This window comes from Squalius cephalus (genome assembly GCF_949319135.1).
Source record: "Squalius cephalus genome assembly, chromosome: 20".
In the NCBI taxonomy this organism is placed as follows: Eukaryota; Metazoa; Chordata; class Actinopteri; order Cypriniformes; family Leuciscidae; genus Squalius; species Squalius cephalus.
In genome coordinates, this window is record NC_137141.1 from 9856071 (window position 1) to 9876171 (window position 20101).

General features: G+C 35.4%; 3 protein-coding genes across 4 annotated transcripts in view; 2 read left to right on the forward strand and 1 right to left on the reverse strand.

The window, feature by feature from the left end:
* Nucleotides 1-3292, reverse strand: part of LOC307147917 (chloride intracellular channel protein 5-like) — a 26182-nt gene extending 22890 nt beyond the window's left edge. The window contains exons 1-2 of the mRNA XM_079853015.1: nt 3173-3292; nt 621-1480 (exon numbers count right to left, since the gene is read on the reverse strand). Of these exons, the coding sequence (XP_079709141.1) occupies nt 621-1446 (826 nt within the window). The 5' untranslated portion in view covers nt 1447-1480; nt 3173-3292. The remainder of the gene's footprint in view (nt 1-620; nt 1481-3172) is intronic.
* A 659-nt stretch (nt 3293-3951) lies between these two features.
* On the forward strand, nt 3952-12169 carry fam167aa (family with sequence similarity 167 member Aa). Of its 2 annotated transcripts, XM_079853019.1 has the most exons (6): nt 3952-4052; nt 4210-4245; nt 6912-6978; nt 7706-7850; nt 7974-8662; nt 11383-12169. In XM_079853019.1, the coding sequence occupies exons 5-6, from the start codon at nt 8270-8272 to the stop codon at nt 11641-11643; spliced, it is 654 nt and encodes a 217-aa protein (XP_079709145.1). In that variant the 5' UTR covers nt 3952-4052; nt 4210-4245; nt 6912-6978; nt 7706-7850; nt 7974-8269; the 3' UTR covers nt 11644-12169. The 2 variants fall into 2 exon arrangements, with proteins under 2 accessions (XP_079709145.1, XP_079709144.1); XM_079853018.1 differs by lacking the exon at nt 6912-6978.
* Nucleotides 12170-13481: 1312 nt separating this feature from the next.
* Nucleotides 13482-17697, forward strand: LOC307147921 (ras-related protein Rab-39B). The gene is made up of 2 exons (XM_079853020.1): nt 13482-13936; nt 16366-17697. Exons 1-2 carry the CDS (start codon nt 13716-13718, stop codon nt 16787-16789), a joined length of 645 nt encoding a protein of 214 aa, XP_079709146.1. The 5' UTR covers nt 13482-13715; the 3' UTR covers nt 16790-17697.
* Nucleotides 17698-20101: the final 2404 nt, after the last annotated feature.

Below are 20101 nucleotides of genomic sequence, written 5' to 3' on the forward strand. Positions count from 1 at the left end.
CGCAAACCTCTGAAAACACTGATGGCGTGCACATATACGTATTACGTGTTTAGTCAATAGATATGTGTGTTTGAATATATATGTGCGCAGGCGTGTAGTCTTTCTTTACAAATAGACCTCAACAAATTATTTGTCTGGCCTTAAAAGTGTAGAATACAGAATTATTTATCGCTTCCACGTAGCAATGTGAACTGGAATTATTTTGACAACGTAATTTTCACAACATTTATTTCCATCAAGAGGTTCCATCAACATTATTTCCACTAATTCATGTGTGAAAATGATTCTTCATGCTCCTCCCAACCATTCTTTAACAGTTTGAGTCTGATGAATCTTGACATTGTCCTCCTGGAATATGGCCATGATGTGTTTTCCTACATGGTTGTTTAAGAAGTGAAAAGCTACACACTCCATCAATTAGGGTTAGAATAACTGCTGCCAAACATATAGATAGAAACATAATCACTGCAATAATGATCCAGTCATAGACTCTTAAGAAGCATTTGCCTATTTAAATCCAAACAGTTTTTTTTGTGCATATTTATATACATCACAGTTCATGGTGTCAGACTTTTTTAATTAAAAATTGATTTAAATGGAGTATCAATGACAAACATTACCTTCCAAAGGAATGATGGCAGCCACAGGAGTGAGATCCACTACTGTATAGCTGCTCGGACTGATGCATTTATCCAATTCAATAAGACGCTCTTGAGAACACTGGGTCATACCATGATCGCTAGTGATGATAACATTTATTTTCCCCCATAATCCCGTTTTGTTGAGCTGCTCCATCAGAAAACCTATGTGACTATCCACCTCCTTCAAAGCCTTAGCCATCTCAGTGGTGTTCTCCGGGCCATACTTGTGGCCGCTCCAGTCGGGTTCTTCCCAGTACAGAGCGGCAAACTTAACAGATCTGTCCGCCATCATCCACTGTGTGAGGCTTCCCAGCCTTGTTTGGAAGCTCACCTTTGAGTCATATTTAAATGTGTATTTTAATGTGTGGTTATGAATTTTTACATCTGTTCCCGGCCACATAGCAGATGCCGCCCTGTAGCCATTCTCCTCCACCGACACCCAGATGGGAATGGCTTCGTCCCACCAGAAAGGGTCACTGTCATTTTGAATAGAGAAATGCTTTTTCGACACTGGGTCATACATAATACTGGCAAGCATCCCATGGCTCTCCGCGTACAGCCCTGTGACGAGACTGTAATGATTGGGAAAGGTTTTGGTCGTGAACACATTGGTTAGCTCATGTACAAGGACACCATCGGAGAAGAACCTTTCGAGATTGGGAAATGAGTATTTGTTTAGATAGTCTGCTCGAAAGCCATCAAAAGACACCAGGAGGAGTGCCGGCGCATCACTGCCATTCTCTAGTGCTGAAAGGGTTAATCCACTACAGGCGATGAGAGCGTACAGATAAACGCTGATCTGCATCCTGTGGCGGTGAATGTGGAAGTCACTTTCGGCACTGTGAATACACAAAAGGAAGTTATAACAGACAGACTGTCTTTTGTAAAAGTCCCATAATTACATGAATTTTTCCCCACAAGCCCTCCCTCCAACAAACGCTCTTTTCAGCAGTCCTACAGTGCCGTTACAAACCCACCCTGAACTTTACTGACTGCACATATGCAGCGCATGCAACACTTCCACATAATCTCCAAAAAAATAAGCATGTTAGTTAGTAATAGTGCTGCAACAACTAATTGATAAAATTGATAATGAAAATAATTGAACAATGTTTAATTAAGCATAGTCTACATGGATACATTCACTATATTTGTTGCCTTTAAATTGCACGCTGTTTGGAGGACAACAAAGGACAGGTTTTGGTATAATTTCGTACATTTATTCAAATTAATTATTTTCAAAAAATATTATTTTTAATATTTAATTTTTTTTTCATCTGATTTATTGATTAATCAAAGAAATAACCAACAGATTAATCGATTACAAAATAATCATAATTAAACCATTTATTTTGATTCTTTTTTATATCCAAAGTTAATTGACTAGCCTACAGTTGTGTTAAAGTCTAGTGTTGTCAAAACATCACACAATCTATATTAAAAGCAACTTTATTTCTGGACATGTGATTTCACTTTTCACAATTTCCAGCAGTCAAAAGTGCTTTTAATTGAAAAATATATATTTCAAGAATCAGAAATCAAGATTTCTAGCAGCTCTAAACACAAGGAACTACACTTGTTAGTCAATACTGGGTTGTTCAGTGGATTTTTCACCTAATAATTGTTATGTTAATAACACTTTCCATACTTTAACTTAAAGTCCCCCTGTTTTTTAGTCATGCATTAAAATAGCTTGAATGTAACTCTACACCCACCGTGTTTTTGAGACTGTCTTTGGTTCACTGCAGTTTTAAAGGAGAAAATACTCAATGGTGTTGACTTGTGAATTTGTACATGGATTGTCTTAAAGCATCTTAAAAACACCACATAAGACATAAACAACATTAAAAACTTGATTTTCACCACAGGGGGACTTTAAAAAATAATAAATAATAAAACATGCACCAGATGTCAGTGACAGTTTGTACATATAAATGCTTATTGTGAGGCTCGGGCATTCTACAGCAGTAAATCCAAATACAGGTACACATACAAAGAGTAAATTAAAAGCATAAAATATGAATAAATTCACAATATTTACATGTATGAGAAATATATTAGTGTATATATATGATAGGTGTGCAAATATGTTAACGTGCAGACCCTGTAAAACCATGGGAGTATATGTAGAACTTCTAAATAATTTCAGTGTTTAATTTCTATGTGTTTTATGTAACAAGGAAGTGATACAGGAAGCGCCAGAGGACAAAACGTGGTTCTAAAAATAAATACTACTGTTGAGCAGGTGCTTAACATACATACAGAGTCCTGGATCTCACTTACTGGAGCTGATCAATAATCAATACAGGATTAAAACTCATTTATAATATTATGAAAATCTGTATGACGTCTATCGGTCCTTTCGATGGAAAATAGTAAAAAATAAACTACAAAAAGAGCAAACAACAAGGAAAGAAATTGAGTCTAGCACTGAATACCGCTGATCACATTACTGATTTTTGGCCACATTACGTTTTCTTGGCCAAACTTAGCCACCAAGGAATTCAGAAAAGGACGAAACAATAACGTACCTTTCGACTCGGGACGTTGGAAAGCGTTTATATTAACTCCAGTCACATTAAACTTTTCGATGATGTCGAGGTGTTTTATATATTCTGGACTTGATGCAGTTTCTTTCTTGCGCTTCCTCAAACACAATGCCCACATGACGTCATTGCATGACTGACAGATCCATCAGCCAATGAAAGCGAGGAACGTCCCACTGCAGGTGCTCTTCGCTCTCGGCACCTTGGGTGTTTTTGTTTTGTTTTGTTTTTCACATTTTTTGAGCACAAAATAACCTGAACATTATGCATCCATTTCAGAGCGGCCTTAAATTGGAACAATTAATAATAATTTTTCTCCTTCAAAAGTAAAATTGTCATATTTTTAGCTTTTGGATAATGTTGACACAATAAAAAACACACTTAAAATCTTAAAGGTTTGTGTCTAAGCAACATTTGACTTTCAAAACAAATCTAGCGCTTTAGTGGCAACTTGTGTTACTTTAGATCTGACAATTGCGCACTTTTTTTAAAAACGCGTCCTGTAAAAACATAAGCCACGTTCGCAGACAGAAATTGTGTTGAACCGCTTTAAAGTGGTGATTGCGTTTACATTGTGTTTCATGACGAAAAACATGGGAACATTAATTTCTTGTCTGTATGAACGCCCTGCGTTTGACGCACAAAACGTTCCTGTGTGACGCGACGCTCACACTGCAAGCTATGGAATCCCGACGTCGACCAATCAGAGCGCTCGTATTATAATAAACGAAGCGCGACGCGTCTGTCTGAACTGACATCAGCACCCTGTCGACCAATGAAAGACCTCGTTTACGCGACGCGGCACGTTCGCGTTCATTTGCAGTAGATGGGGTTTGACTCACTCACTAAACGCGGTTTGGCGAAGGTAGGTTGATATTCAAACATTTGTGATCCTCATATCTCCATAATAATCTAACGAGGGATCACTAGGTGGTCTTCACGAGCGCTGTTATTGAAACGCAGTTCTAATTTTGTCTTTTTTTCCCCCCTCCCCTCAATATTTCCTGTTACTGGATTTGTAGAAATGTCGTCACGGCTGCATTTGAGCTTTTCAACCTGTAAGTAAATATGGGTTTAAGTTTTTTGAGAGATATGTGTATGAATTAAGGCTGTTCTTGGAACTAAAATGATCTTTCGTGAAATGTCTTCCTAAACTACGCACATAGAGATCAGGTGCAGGGTAGTTATTCTGTCCACCTGGTTTGGATCAGAGGAACCCAGCCTTCCATATAATGTCACTGTCATATGCACTCTGTATTATTTGTATGTTTTTTTAAATGAAAAATATTGTTTTAAAAAATGTTTTATTATTAAAATTATATTAATAATAAAATATTATTAAAATGAAATTGTTAATATTTAAACATAAATAATATTTACATAGCACACTTATGATATTTTAAATATTTTTATAATTGTTTAAAATGTTTTTTCTATTTATAATGCCACTGTCATACTCTGGATTGACGTATTTTTATGAAAATAATATTATTTTAATACAATATTAGTGAAATAATTACCAAAATAGTATAAAATAGTACTATTAAGATATTTTTATATTTTAAATATTCAAATTTACCTGTAAAATAATTCATTGTTACACTTTGTTTTAAGGTGTCTTTGTTACACTGAATTTATACATTCAGGCACTGAGTAATATTTAGATAGTACTATTTTATAATATTTTAGTAATTATTTAACTAATATTTTATTAAAATAATATTATTTTCATACAATAGTAATAACACTGAATTTATACATTAGTAACTAAATGTAACATGTAACAATGACACTGTAAAATAAAGTGTTTCCAAATTAATAATTTATTTATTGTATAAATATATGTCTTATATACAAATAATAATATTTTAATATTTATATAATTTTTTTTTTTTTTTTGGGTATGAATTGTGAACTAGACATGTTCTTGGCAGTTTCTGTGAGATTCCTTCATCCGAGTGTTTTTGGCATCATGAAAAGTGTCAACACATACTCAGCATGTTCTCATTATATTCACGCCAAAACACAGATCTTCTTTTTGATGGACAGCATCCTGTTGCTCAGTGTAATGTGACTTTTCTATGAATCAGGACATTGGAAAAACACTGAGCAGCGGGAAACGTTCCGTGGCCATTCCATCCATTACATTTTCCACATTTAGTTAGCCAACTTTTTCACCAGTTGTTCCCTCCAAGCATCATGAACTCCTAATATAGTGAGTTCCATAAACTCACACAGCTTTGTGGACCGTCTGTCACTATTAAAGGACCAGGAACTTGTACACAATGTGATGATATGATATGATAAAATCTTAAGGGCCAGATTAGGAGTTTGTTTGGTGAAGTCTGCGTGCTCTGGTTGATGACGGGAACTAGAATCGCACAGAGACGGCGGGACTCGAGGGGTTCCCAGTTTAGCAGGCATCAGCTGCTGTGTCCTACTTCCACTGCTCAACCTCAACCACAGGAATATGGAGTCCAGCAGACTGGGACTGATATCACATGTAAACAATCTGCTCATATATGACATATATGGTGAAGTATTAGATCTTTTATGATGTGATAATTAAAACTTCAGTCCCTAAATCTAGGACAAACCGTTCTGCTTGTCAAAAAATTTTAATTTAATTTGATCATTATTTGGACCCAATCCTAAAATGACCCATAAGTGATACTGTCACTAGAAGTACACTGAATGAAAATGGTGTAGGATTTACTTTGAAACAATTTTCACTCAGAAATTACTAGAAGATTTTTACAAATAATTACAAAGAAATGGCAAGTAACATGACATTTTGGAGTAGAAAAACTGGAACAGTGTTTTCTTGTAAAATGTTCTCTGAGTGTTTTTTGTCTTGTGTTCGAGTACAAATATCGAAACATTCTTAAATCAAGATACATTTAGAAGAAAAATGACTTGAGATATTAAGTCTTAAATCAAGAAGAAATATCTGAAAACTAAACTTAATTCAAAGGAAAAACAAGAATATTTCAGAAAACAAGACTTAATATGTCATTAATATGTCACATAGTTCACCCAAAAATGAAAATTCTGTCATCATTTAATCACCCTCAAGTTGTTTCAAATCTCTATGATTACCAAACCAAACAGTTGGTGGACTTATTATTTGTTTTTCCCCATACTATGGAAGTCAATGGAGGTCCATCAACTCTTTGGTTCCCCACGTTCTTCAAAATATATCTTTTTATGCTCAACAGAAGAAAGAAACTCAGAGAGGTTTGGAACAACTTAGGGGGAAGTAAATGATGACAGAATTTTAATGTTTGGGTGAACTATCCCGTGATTTTAGAATGAAGATACTTGTACTGGAAAACAAGACTATATATATATATATGTTGGGATCTCCTGATCATAATGAAGTGATTGCACAATATAATTGTTCAAATCACCTGTGTAAAAAGCTAATTTTTCAACATATTCAATCAATACATATGAAATATTTTGTGCAGTTTACAATGAATCGGTTCATCTATTTATACAAAAAGCTGTTCATTCATGTTGCGTCATATGATGGCAATTTGGGTTTTTCTGTCCAATGCATCTAGAACAATTGCAAAATTGCATTTTGTTTGTAGAAGTGTAAAGAGCACCAGAAAACCATTCTTGAGTAAAAGTACAGACACCTTACAGTGAAATTTACTCCACTGCAAGTTACAAGTCACCAATTTCAGAGTATCTGATTTTTTGCTTGTATTGAATGTAGGTTTAAAGATGCACTGGTCCTCAACACATAAGAGAAATGCCAGTGGAAAATAAGAAGCAGTTGATTTGTGAGTAAAGCGATCACTTTTATTCTCTAAAGTCAAAATAAAACTGAACACCTCAAAATTGCAATAAATCAAGGTTAACAGAACAGCCTCTTAAACGTCTACAAACACTCAAGTCTCAGTTAAGCTCAAGTGCTCAAAATGGACTTAAATATATCAATATCATTCAAAAAGGTCTCTTCAATATAACTAATAAATAAAATAATGTTAGGTAAAATTAAAGTCAAAGCCTTCTTGCACTACATGCTGGTCTCGGCCTCATCAGCGGCTGTGGCCATGTCCTCATCTCATATATAAAACACCTGTGATTCACAACTACCTGCTAATAATGCACTCGTTCACTTAAAGGAGCCTTGTTGACAAGTTTGGGTGACTGAGGGCAAAACACACAAGATATAGTACCTTCAATGCCCTGAAGATGGCGATATCACTTCTTTTGTGGCAGAAATAAACTGCTGCAGAAAGTTAAGTGCCATGCAAAATGTGACCAGTAATTGCTTTAATCTTCAGAAACGTATTGGAGTAAAGAGTACAGATACTTATTCCAAAATGTAGTCAACTTAAGAGTACAAGCTGTTAATATCCTTGATACTCAGTCAAACTACAAAGCAGCCAAAAATATACTCAAGTATCGACACTGATTACATTTACTCAAATACTTTACACAACTGTTTGTTTCTAAGATATATCGACTCATTTTCTTGGTGTCTGTTTGCTTTCTCTGATCCAGGTTTAGTGCTTGTCATTTCTCAAGTCAATGATGAATCAAGAACAATGTTTCAAGGAAGTAGATATTATGAAAGAAGACTAACTAGTAAAACAAGTGTGAGTGAGTGAACTTGTTGATAAACTGTCCTCATTACAGAACTGCACAGGTATGTTTCTTTTACAAGACGATTTGTAGATTATTAGATAGTTTATCACATTTAAGCATGCAGTAGATTTCAGTATTCACTTTTTGCATGGTATGATGAATTTGTGTTTCTATTATATTTCAGATCATAATCATAATTTCAAGAGTCTCAGGACTGAAACATCTGCAGTTCTTGTTTGGAGAGCCTCTAGAAAGCTGCATCGACACCATTTTTTAAACATATCGTCTTTAATAATAAATCATAACTAATGTGTGTGTTATGAAAGTTCTCTGAAACAAAAGATATTTGCATTTTTGAACTTCCATGAAATCTGTGCATATTTTGGCTTTAAATTCGGACAATTGCTGGAGCCATCCAGGTCTCTTGAACAATTTCCAACAGTGATGTTGGTCTGCCAACTTTTCCCACTTTTCCAGTGAATGATTTTTAGTTTCCCTGCAAGTGTAGAGGACATGTCCCTAAAGCCAATGGCAGTGTCACATGCAGATAAGCCCTTAAAAAGCCCAGAAAGCCTTGCTGCAGCGCAGGATGACCACCTCTCCAGTTTGAAGGCTTTGACTGAGAAGCTGAAGCTCGAGACCAGAAAGCCGTCCTCCTTGGACTGGAGAGCTCAGCTGGAGGAGATGCTCGCCCAGAGCCACAGAGTCTCAGAGACACCGGGTAACACGGACAAACAAAAAACATCAGGTCCTCTTAAGTGGGCCAAGCCGTCACTGGAAGCTGGTGTGATCCGTGAAGGGAGGCGACCATCAGGGAACAGACTGGGATTTGGAAGTATAGACCAAGCATTGGAGTGGCTCAAGAAAGAGCTGGTGAGTTTTTCACCTTGGTTTCTGTTTAAATGAATTATAAACGGGTAAATAAAACTGCTTTGTTGTATTTGTGGAAGAAAAAAAACATATTAAACAATATATAAACATATAAAACAAATACATAAAAGTGTGTGTATATACAGTACATTACCAGTCAAAAGTTAATTGAGAAGTCTCTTCTGCTCACCAAGGTTTACATATATTTGATAAAAAAATAAAGTGGAACACTAATATTGTGAAATATTATTACAATTCAACAAAACTGTTTTCTATTTGAATATATTTTAAAGTATAATTTATTCTTGATGGCAAAGCTGAATTTTCCGCATCATTACGCCAGTCTTCAGTGTCACATGATCCTTCAGAAATCATTATAATATACTGGTTTGCTGCTGCAGAAACATTTCTTATTATTATCAATGTTGAAACCAGCCCGGTCTCACCCCAAAACGTCATGTACTGACGGGTCTTGACCATACGGCAACATACGACGAAAAGGGTACCCCTAAAACGTCCATATGAGACGAAGACATAAGCGCACCAGCAGCGCCTCCTAGCGGTACCCTAACGCATACCTAAACCTACCCATAACCCGAATCGTCACATATGGACGTTTTAGGGGTACCCTTTTCGTCGTATGTTGCCGTATGGTCAAGACCCGTCAGTATGTGACGTTTTGGGGTGAGACTGTGTTATTGAAACCAGGTATCATTTTTTTCAGGAATATTTGATAAATAGAAAGTTCAAAAGCCCATATGGTAACACTTTATTTTACGGTGCCCTTGATACAGAGTAATTACTTAATTAGGTACTTAGTAATAGACGTTGTAATAACATGTAACAAAACGTACTTAACATGTAACTAAGTTATGGAACAGCCTGTACTTACAGATTGTAATTACACACATGTAATAGACAGCTACTGTTACACATGTGTAACAAGCCGAGTTGGATAAGGTTTATAGATACACATGAAGTACACTTAAGTACATTCTTGATACACTTTATTTTACGTAGCTTATACCTGTGTAATATTATGTAATTACAATGTAATTAGGAAACTACTGCATGCATTTAAGCTGTGAACTAGTGAGTTAAATCAAACTAAAGCAGAGATGGATAAGGTATGTATACACAAAGTACACTTAAGTACATTCTTGATACACTTTATTTTACGTAGCTTATACCTGTGTAATATTATGTAATTACAATGTAATTAGGAAACTACTGCATGCATTTAAGCTGTGAACTAGTGAGTTAAATCAAACTAAAGCAGAGATGGATAAGGTATGTATACACAAAGTACACTTAAGTACATTCTTGATACACTTTATTTTACGTAGCTTATACCTGTGTAATATTATGTAATTAGGAAACTACTGCATGCATTTAAGCTGTGAACTAGTAAGTTAAATCAAACTAAGGCAGAGATGGATAAGGTATGTATACACAAAGTACACTTAAGTACATTCTTGATACACTTTATTTTACGAAGCTTATACCTGTGTAATTGCAATGTAATTGCAATGTAATTAAGAAGCTACTGCATGCATTTAAGCTATGAACTAGTGAGTTAAATCAAAGTAAGGCAGAGATGGATAAGGTATGTATACACAAAGTACACTTAAGTACATTCTTGATACACTTTATTTTACGTAGCTTATACCTGTGTAATATTTTGTAATTGCTATGTAATTAGGAAGCTAATGCATGTATTTAAGCTATGAACTAGTGGGTTAATTCAGATGGATAACATATGTAGATACACAGTAAGTGCACTTAAGTACAATCTTGATACACTTTATTTTATGTTACATACAAGTAATGCTACAGAACATACACATTTACCATGTGTAACTGCAGACCTTAGTAGCCTAACATATTTAAGTACTTGTTGTTACATTGTGTTATACTAAGTACTTTCTTACATAATTACAGTGTATCAAGTCCGTAACACGTATGTAACAGACTCGGCTTGTTACACGTGTAACAGTAGCTGCCTATTACATGTGCGTAATTACAATCTGTAAGTACAGGCTGTTCCATAACTTAGTTACATGTTAAGTACATTTTGTTACATGTTATTACAAAGTCTATTACTAAGTAATTAATTAAGTAATTACTCTGTATCAAGGGCACCGTAAAATAAAGTGTTACCGAACATATTTTATTTGAAATAGATTTTTTTTTTTTTTACTTTAGTTTAAAGTTTACCTTTACTGCCACTTTAATGTAAATAATCAATTTAATGCATATATATATATATAATATATATACACACACAAAAATATTAAGCAGCACAATAAAAAAGGTTTCTTGAGCACCAAATCAACCATTCAAAGGACATTTTTAATTTACACATATCATAAATCTGAAGCATTCTTTTTGATTGACTGTTTTCACAACTTTTAGCTCCATTGCTGTTAGTCCGATTAATCAGTTCGGTGAGGGAATCACACTGATTTATAGACTTTTGTTGCCACCAACTGGTGTAAACAATGTAAAGATCAATATAGATCTGCTGTGCAGCAGAAACAAACCTTGTTGCATTATTTTCCTGTTATCTCTGTAAAGCTGCTTTGAAACAATCTGTATTGTAAAAAGCACTATATAAATAAAGGTGACTTGACTTAAAGCGCCAGGGAAAGTTTAAACAGTGTTTCTCTAATGTATATTCAAGCTTAAGTAACTGTTTACCTTTTTTATCCGTTTTATTGCAGGCAGAGATGCGTTTACAGGACCAGCAGCTCGCGCGTCAGCTAATGCACCTGCGCACTGATATTAACAACCAGAGAATCGTGCAGACGTGTAGCCAACATCGCAAGATGCTGAACGATGCCACGTTTGAGCTGGAGGAGCGAGACGACATGTCAGATTTATGTGACGTTCCCATGTCTCCTGGATTAGGCCTGTCCTCGACACTCAAGGTCATCGGGGTCACCAAGATGAACATCAACTCTCGGCGGTTCTCCCTGTGCTAACAGCAGGACACAGGGGACGGTCTTTTTATCTTAAAGGGGTCATGGCATGGAATTGAAGTTCACTTTATAATGTTAATTTTTTAGGCACAAAAAAATATATTTTCAACCTTCGTTCTGACCTTTTAAGGGACGGCTACTTTAAGGCTTTTCAGTAAACGCCCACTGTTATGATTGGCTAACGTCATTGCACAGGAAACCGTATCAACGCCCACTCGCTATTGCACACGAGTAAGTGTTTTGAAAACATTATCCATATAAAACCGTAATTTACAGAAAGCATTATTAAATAATTTACTTACGGTTTGTGATGCAGCTGCGGTCAGATCCAACACAGTTGGCTGCTTCATCTTTTAACAAAAGTTTCTTTGCAAACTCCATTACACTGTGCCTCGTTTACAAAACAATCTGCGGTCAAATGCTCCGAACAAACATATAATCAGGGCTTGACATTAACTTTTTTGCTCACCAGCCACTGTGGCTTTTGGGTTTCCAGTTACTAGCCACTCAGCATTTTCACTGATTGCAATTTTGACATTGATAACATTGGGAAAAACAGCCATATAGATATTTTTAATATTATCTCATAATTTGGCAGCAGATACATTAGGCTGCTGTCACTTTAAGACCTGACGCACAGATCCACTATACTGTAACACGTGCGTTTTCTTTCTCAACTGTTTACGTTCACTTAAAATATATCATCAACTCGCTGTCGGAGAGATGAGAGAGTGAGAAAGAGGTATCGTGTTTTTATTCTGCGGAAAATGATTATTGGAAGCATTTCAGATAATTCAGTATCGAAAAATCTATATTTTTGACAACACTACATTGCACTAGTTTATTTAAGATGATTTTTTATAAAAGACTACAATTGAAAAATGTGTATATTATATATAAAATTCAACCCGCCAAAGTGGTTAGTAGTGACTGCGTTACACGCCACTGCTGAGATCCACCCACATTTTGCGAGTTGGCGGGTGTTGATGTCAAGCCCTGCATATAATCCTCTGAGGCAATCTGGTACGCCATTAAAAATAAACCATTTACTTGTTCCTGACACTGGTATCCTTCTGAAGTCTCTGCAGAAATGAGCAAATGAGCTGTTTAAACACGAACGTTCCTCTACGCTTCAATTTACACTTGCGACGATGCAAAAATATTTGTTGATGTTTTGCTCTGGATGCAGGCATATGTAAATATATTTTTGCAGCTTTATTAAATAAATGCTTTGTTTATAATGAGGAGGACATTTTGCAGTTGCAGGATGTTTTAATGGTAAAAAGATCTCTTATATGTCAAAAGATCAACGCAAATTAGATTTGTCATGTTATGACACATTTAAGTGAACAATTGTGAGTGTTTTTATAGATTATAGAACATTATTATGACAAATGCATTTTTAAAATGTTTCTGAGTTGTGCTTTTATTGCCTTACAGCCAACATGAAAAACTTTGATTTCAAGTTGACTTTAAAAACATCTTAATCATGTGTATAGTCAGTGTAATTTGTGTTTGATATTATGACATTCTCCTAAGATTTTTTGGGAAAACGTAGATTTTAAATCTACAAAACAGAAAAATTTGTTCAAAACAGAAATCAATTTAGTGAGTTTATGCTTAAAACAAGAAAAAAAATGTCAATGGGGTCAGAAAAATAAACTTAATTCAAAGGGAAAACAAGATTATTTTTCTTACCCCTTTTGATAATTTTCTTCAGAAAGCAAGACTTCATATCATGTCAGTTTGCTTCTCAAATAAAGATGTCTTGCTTTAAGAATGTTTAGTAAGAAAATCTTTTTTGCCATGTACATATCAAATTCTCTCACTGATATACTGTATCTTATTGTGCAACAGTAGGAGATTTCAGTTTGTAATGCCACGTTTCACAGGCCACCATTGTTGTGAAATAGGTGTGTATCCATTATACTGCAAACCTCTCCCTCTTTGTGCTTTTTAACCTGTTTGTTCAGTCACCAGAGGGCAAGGCTTATAATAAAGACTTATAGTAAAGAGTTTTAGCACTAGTTCTAACACTAACAGAGCTGCTTGTCATCGTAACAAAGCCATTCACAATGCAAGAAACAATACCGTGGAACTTGAGATTTGGGATTGTCATTCTTGGAGACTCAGCTGTAGGGAAATCGTCTCTTCTGCATCGCTTCACTGAAGGAACATTTGATGAATCCTCTCAGTCTCCTCTGGGAATTGATTTTAGGGTGCATAACATGAACCTTGACCCTGATGTTGTGATCAAACTCCTTCTGTGGGACACTGCGGGCCAGGAAAGATTTAGGTGAGTTTTTGTCAGCTAAACGCACCCAGTATTACACAGGGATAGTTGATTTCTGCTCACTAATTAAAGTGACTTGTTTTAAGACGTTTAAAGTTTATGTGAATTCAAAACCTGAAGGTAGAGTAGAAAATAAAGTGTGAACTGTGCACTCTGGACAAGTGTTGGGGGTCACATTATAGGTTATGTAATCAGATTACTTTTTAAGTAACTAGTAAAGTAATGCATTACTTTTAAATTTACAACACAATATCTGAGTTAAGTAACGCAAGTTACTTTGTTTTCCCATTTCCTATGTATTGACTGACAGCTCTCCTGTCCCCATGTTGAGAGAAATCATGTCAATATATGTTGTCAATATATTTAATGCAGTTCTTAACTTTTCTATTAGTTTAATACCTTTGTTTCCTTTCAGGGTTTCCTTAAATAAAAACATATATGTTTATATATATGCATGCTACATTCATTTTATTTATAAGTTAATTACATGGCTCTCTCTGTGGAATACTTGATTCTGATTGGTCAATCACACCATCCAGCGGTATGTTATTCACAGATAACAACCTCTGAAAACAGATAACGCAGGCTCACTCCTGGTTACTGAAGTCAGCAGCGCTATACGCTTGCACTGTAAACCCGAATAAGTTGGCAAAGCTCAAAAAATTAAGGCAATCAGTTGCCTAAATTTTTTAGTTAAGAAATTCAAAGTTTAAGTAAGCATTACTTAACATTTTACATTTTACTTGTTCTCAGCTTGAAATGTTTGAGTACACTAATTCATACATTTAATTTAATATGTAACCGCAATGTGAACATTTTTATTAGTATAAACATAGCTTGCTATATCAAGCTAGTTCAATAAATGCTAACTCGCTGATTAGCTAACATGTTAACAATATAATGTTATAGCACTTGCTGTATTGAGTGCAGCAAAATAAAGTTTTTAACATACTTGCTCTCAAACCAAGCACCACTTGTCATCGTGATGGTAACTATCCTAAAACCAACATTAACAAAAATTCTTCTAAATTAGCATAACAAAACATTAATCAATAAAATCTCCCACTTAAAATTAATCTTGCACAAAAAAACATTATATTACACTTAATTTTAGCATTTACTCTCCCTTTCGAGTGTCATGGGCAAAGCATGCTGGGAAATAGAAATCTCAGCCGTTTCAGTTAAACTTAAGTTCATCAAATAAAAACACATCATTTCATAAAACTCAAAACAGTTAAACAGTTCAGTTTACTTAAAATATATCAATTCTGTGAACTTAAAAGAAAAAGAAACTGCTCATACTCATAAAAGTTAATTTGACTGAACTGATTAGTTTAATTTAAGTTTGTCCTACTCAAACCAATTAATTATTTTGAGTGTTAGGGTTTACAGTGTGAACGTTTTTTCTTTGTGGAAGTTTTGTTTTTGGTGAGCTAATAAAGTATTAAATCTCAGTCAAATCAATATTTTGTGTAGTTATTTAATTATGCCATCCAGTATCGTGGACTCCTTCTCTGTTTCATTTTTTTTTATACACTGTTGGATTATAAGATACAAACAGGTACGATTTTAAAAGAGTTTAATCTGAAATCAGTATCTCGTATCTCCATAATTATTTATGTGGTGAAATGCTGTAATAAGCTGTATGACTGTATACCGTATCTCTTAAATGGCCGTGTAGTTTGAACTTGCGACTGCTCTCTCCGCAAAATCTTTGCGTTTAAAGACCTAATAAAATATTTCAACTCAGATCAATATTTACTTATGTGGCAGGATACGAGTAATAAGCGGGATAATGTACATCCAGCCGGTTGTTAACTTAGAATAAACCCCCTTCAGGCTGATGCAATACCTCATCACCCTGTCAGGGGTTTATTCTGAGATAACAACTGCTGGATGTACATTATCCCTTACTTACTGTATATTATATTTTATTTTTTCAATATGAAATTAAAAACTTTCTGCAGCTGCCATTTGAGATCTTTACATCTTTTGCTGAAGTATCACATTAGAAAAACACCCTTCTAACATGTCTGTTGTCATATTTTATCTGAGCAAAAACTCCAACACTGTATTTAAGTGTTGCCAATAGTTTTTTGCTGAATTTTAATTTTTTTTAAAAGTTTCAATAAATGGTTTAATAAAAATAAAAAAAGTTTTTTATAACTTATTACATAAGTCAGGCTTTACATGTTTAAATTATCTATATATTTTATTCCTACAAATAACTGTGAAAATGTACAATAGTTTGTTGTAGTGAAGACTTTAAAGTTTGTGTTGATGTGGAAACTGAACTATAAAAAAAATAAACCCACCCTGAAAAATATTCCCTTGAGTTCAAGTGACAACTACTAAGTGTCTTCTGTACATTTTAAGAGTTTCTCAGCTGAAACAACTTCAACATACCTGCCTTTGACCATTTTTTGCTGCAGGTCCATCTGTAAGTCTTACATGAGGAATTCTGTGGGCTGCATTCTGATGTTTGATGTCTCACAGCGACAGACGTTTGATCGTGTTTGCAGCTGGCATCAGGAAGTCCTGGACTATGTGAAACCAAACCCCATGTTCTTCTTGCTTGTGGGTCATAAGTGTGACCTGGTTGTGGGACGACAGGTCAGGAAGAGTGAAGGAGAAGCGCTGGCTAAAAAACTCAACATGGTGGCTTATCTTGAAGTGTCTACAAAGGAGAATATAAACGTCAGCGAAGCGTTTGAGACCTTGGCCAGAGGGATATATAACCTCTTCCTGAAAGGAAAAATACCCACCCGAAATGACTGGCACGGGTTAGCCGTTGGGGCCCCCATTAAAAAAGAGACACCTGAGACAAAAAAATCTGCCTGCTGCAACTATGGATGAATTTAGTGTGTTTAAGACTCAACTGACCTGAAGTATTTTATTTAAAAATAATGTTTTTTACATTATTTAACATCGATACTAAAATAGCACTGAGCTGCACAAAGGGCTCATATCATGGGGAATACAATTTTACTTAGAATATATCTATCAGAACAAATATCTAAACATGCTGAAATCAAGATACATTTACTAGAGAAATGGCATAAGACTCATTTTTTCAGATATTTTTCTTGTTTTAAGCATAAACTTCATTTTGATATATTTTTCAGAAAACAATACTTTATATTTTGCTTAAAGGATAGTTCACCCAAAAGTGAAAATTAGCCCATGATTTACTCACCCTGAAGCCATAGGTGTATATGACATTCTTCTTTAAGACGAACACAATCGGAGTTATTAAAAAATGTCCTGGCTCTTCCAAGCTTTATAATGGGAATCAATGGGTATATTTTTTTGGAAGTCCATCAAAGCACATCCATCCATGATTAAAGTGCTCGAAACGGTTAATAAATGCCTTCTGAAGTGAAACGATGCCTTCGTGTAAGGAAAATATCCATATTTAAAACTTTATCGACTAAAATAACTAGCTTCCGGCAGACGGCGGTACGCAAGTCGACTTGCGCCAAAAGAGTAACACTTGCTGACACTAGCACGCTTCGAGCACTTTTATCATGGATGGATGCACTTTGATGGACTTCCCAAAAAATATACCCACTGACTCCCATTATAAAGCTTGGAAGAGCCAGGACATTTTTTAATATAACTCAGATGACTTGAGGGTGAGTATAAATCATGGGCTAATTTTCATTTTTGGGTGAACAATCCCTTTAAAATGAAAAGCAAAATGAACACTATTCTTGGTGCAAAAAAAATTGCATAGTGAAAAATAAAATTCAAAAAATATGACTTGAGTCCTTTAAGTTTCTGTGAATATTTCACAAGGCTCTTTCTTTGTGCATGTGTGTGTGTTTGTGGTTCAGTTTGTGATTTAGAAAGAGGAAATGACAACTACAAACCTGTTCAGAGGAACTAAAACTGACTGATTCTCAGATTTTTATAGTATTTTGGTTTGACAAAACAGCATCAGGTGCAGACATTAGCATGTGTTTTCCATTGTTTTCAGCTTTCATTTGCACAGGCGAAAGCATGCTCATAAAACCCTGCACATGCCAATGTTAATGCTTTGTATACTGATGATGGCTTTTCACAAATACTGTTTCCATAGAAAAAGGACTCAAATAATATTGCACCATGTCATGATAAGCAACTTTAAATTGTACACTGTAAAAATATATTTTCATGATTTGTTTTCACAACATTTTTTCTTTTTCAAATCAACTTCGATAATTTATGTGGTTCAGATAACATAATATTTTGAGTTTCTGTTGATTAAATCAATCTCCATTGTATTAACTATTAGTTTTTTCAATGAACTTAAAATATTAAAGCAACCAGGTTACTTACTTTTTAAAGTTAAACCAAAAAATATTTTCTTTACAGTGTAATAGTTTAATTTCATACAGAACGATTTATCTTTTCACATTAATCAAAACAAAAATGACAAATTTGCTTGAATAAAGTTGTTTGTATTTTATCAGCACTGTTAAGCAGTTCCCCCCTTGAACTGTATTGCGGTTTTTAACTTGCACTCTTGGTGATATTAAAACTGTGACTAAATGACCATTGAATGACGGTTTCTCAAAGCAAGGTAACTAGGGCCCTCTAGTAGTGGAAAAACAGAACTGCATGCATTTTGCAGAAGAACATTGTTTTGGTTGTGCTTCGGCTGTGACTGTGCGGATGAATATGTTTTTTTCTCATTACGAGAGAGAGAGAGAGAGAGAGAGAGAGAGAGAGAGAGAGAGAGAGAGAGAGAGAGAGAGAGAGAGAGAGATTTCACTACTGCTCATAAAACATTCACTACTAGACGGAAAGGATCTCAAGTCGACTAGCTGAAGACGTTACTGTAGCATTACCCATTAATAGAACAGTACACTCATAAAATTATTTTGTTGAGGTTAATCAATTAAAATGTGCTAAATGTAATTTACTTAATTAATTTGGGTTAAAACTACATGAATCATTTTTGTTGACTACTAACTGGGCAGTGGATCTGTAGTTCCCAGCATGCTTTGCAAGGGTCAGTAGCGGTTTTTGGCACGGCATTTTTGGGGGGGCGCCGCTGCCGGCACGAGCAGAAAAAAAAATCAAAAATTTGCGGCGCGAAGCGTTTTTCTATTATCTATCATTTCACTGTGTGGGGAATTGGCAAATTTGCGCCCCCTGCAGCTGCAGGCGCCCCTGCTTGCTGAGAAGATGCCGTGCACAGAAGCTGTTTGTTTGAGAAGGGGAAAGGGGAGGGGGCGCGGAGGCGCGGGCGCGGATGACAGTTCACACGGGGGGGGGGGGGGGGGGGGGGATCCATATAGTTATCTAAGTCAGTCACACCTCGACTTTCTTCCAAATAACGCACATTTCATTCATAATATTATAAATACAGGCCTCTATATTTCCTGCACATTTTTGTTTTTCTGAATTGTCTGAATGGCTAATAAAAATAGTCAAGTCAAGTCAAGTCAAGTTTATTTATATAGCGCTTTTCACAATACAGATTGTATCAAAGCAGCTTCACAGTATTAAATTAAAATAATACAACAAGGTTTGTTTCTAGTGAGATTTATTGATTGATAAAATTAAATTAAATATTCCCAAAATATCCCCAACTGAGCAAGCCAAAGGCAACAGTGGCAAGGAACCGAAAAAACTCCATCAGGTGACCTAATGGTGAGCTGAAACTCCATCAGGTGACCTAATGGAGAGAAAAAAAAAACACCTTGGGAGAACCCAGGCTCAGTCGGGGGCCAGTTCTCCTCTGGCGTTTATGAACTAGAGGCCGGATTGTAGTTTAAACTTAAAATAGGTAATACAAAACGATTACTTGGTCACCACCACCAAGGTGAATTGGTTTAGTCTTGACTTCTGGTCGTGACTCGTCGTGAGTGACAGTTGGTATGGGGGGGATCAGGGGAAATCTGTTGATTGTCGATGTCGAGTGCCAAATAAGAGATGGACAAGAAAGGTCAAAGCCATCAGGTGCCCAATTTAGAAACGAGCGAAAGATAAAGGTATACAACTATGTTTTCTCTGTATGATTACGGTAACGTTATCCATGTCATGAATGAAGGGGCAATATTGGGTATAACTCTTATTTGTTAGCCTTTTTGCTATGATTCTTGCTATGCTTAACAATAATTCGATTTTAACTCAAACACGAGATCTAATTTCACCATAATATTGTGCTTTGCAACAAAA

What these genes read in the sequence shown, in the direction of transcription:
- fam167aa (XM_079853019.1), top strand. Translation starts at nt 8,270, where the DNA reads ATGATTTTTAGTTTCCCTGCAAGTGTAGAGGACATGTCCCTAAAGCCA. An exon ending in AGTGGCTCAAGAAAGAGCTG is followed by an intron (nt 8,663 to 11,382) that starts GTGAGTTTTTCA and finishes GTTTTATTGCAG; the next exon opens with GCAGAGATGCGTTTACAGGA.
- LOC307147921 (XM_079853020.1), top strand. Translation starts at nt 13,716, where the DNA reads ATGCAAGAAACAATACCGTGGAACTTGAGATTTGGGATTGTCATTCTT. An exon ending in GCGGGCCAGGAAAGATTTAG is followed by an intron (nt 13,937 to 16,365) that starts GTGAGTTTTTGT and finishes TTTTTGCTGCAG; the next exon opens with GTCCATCTGTAAGTCTTACA.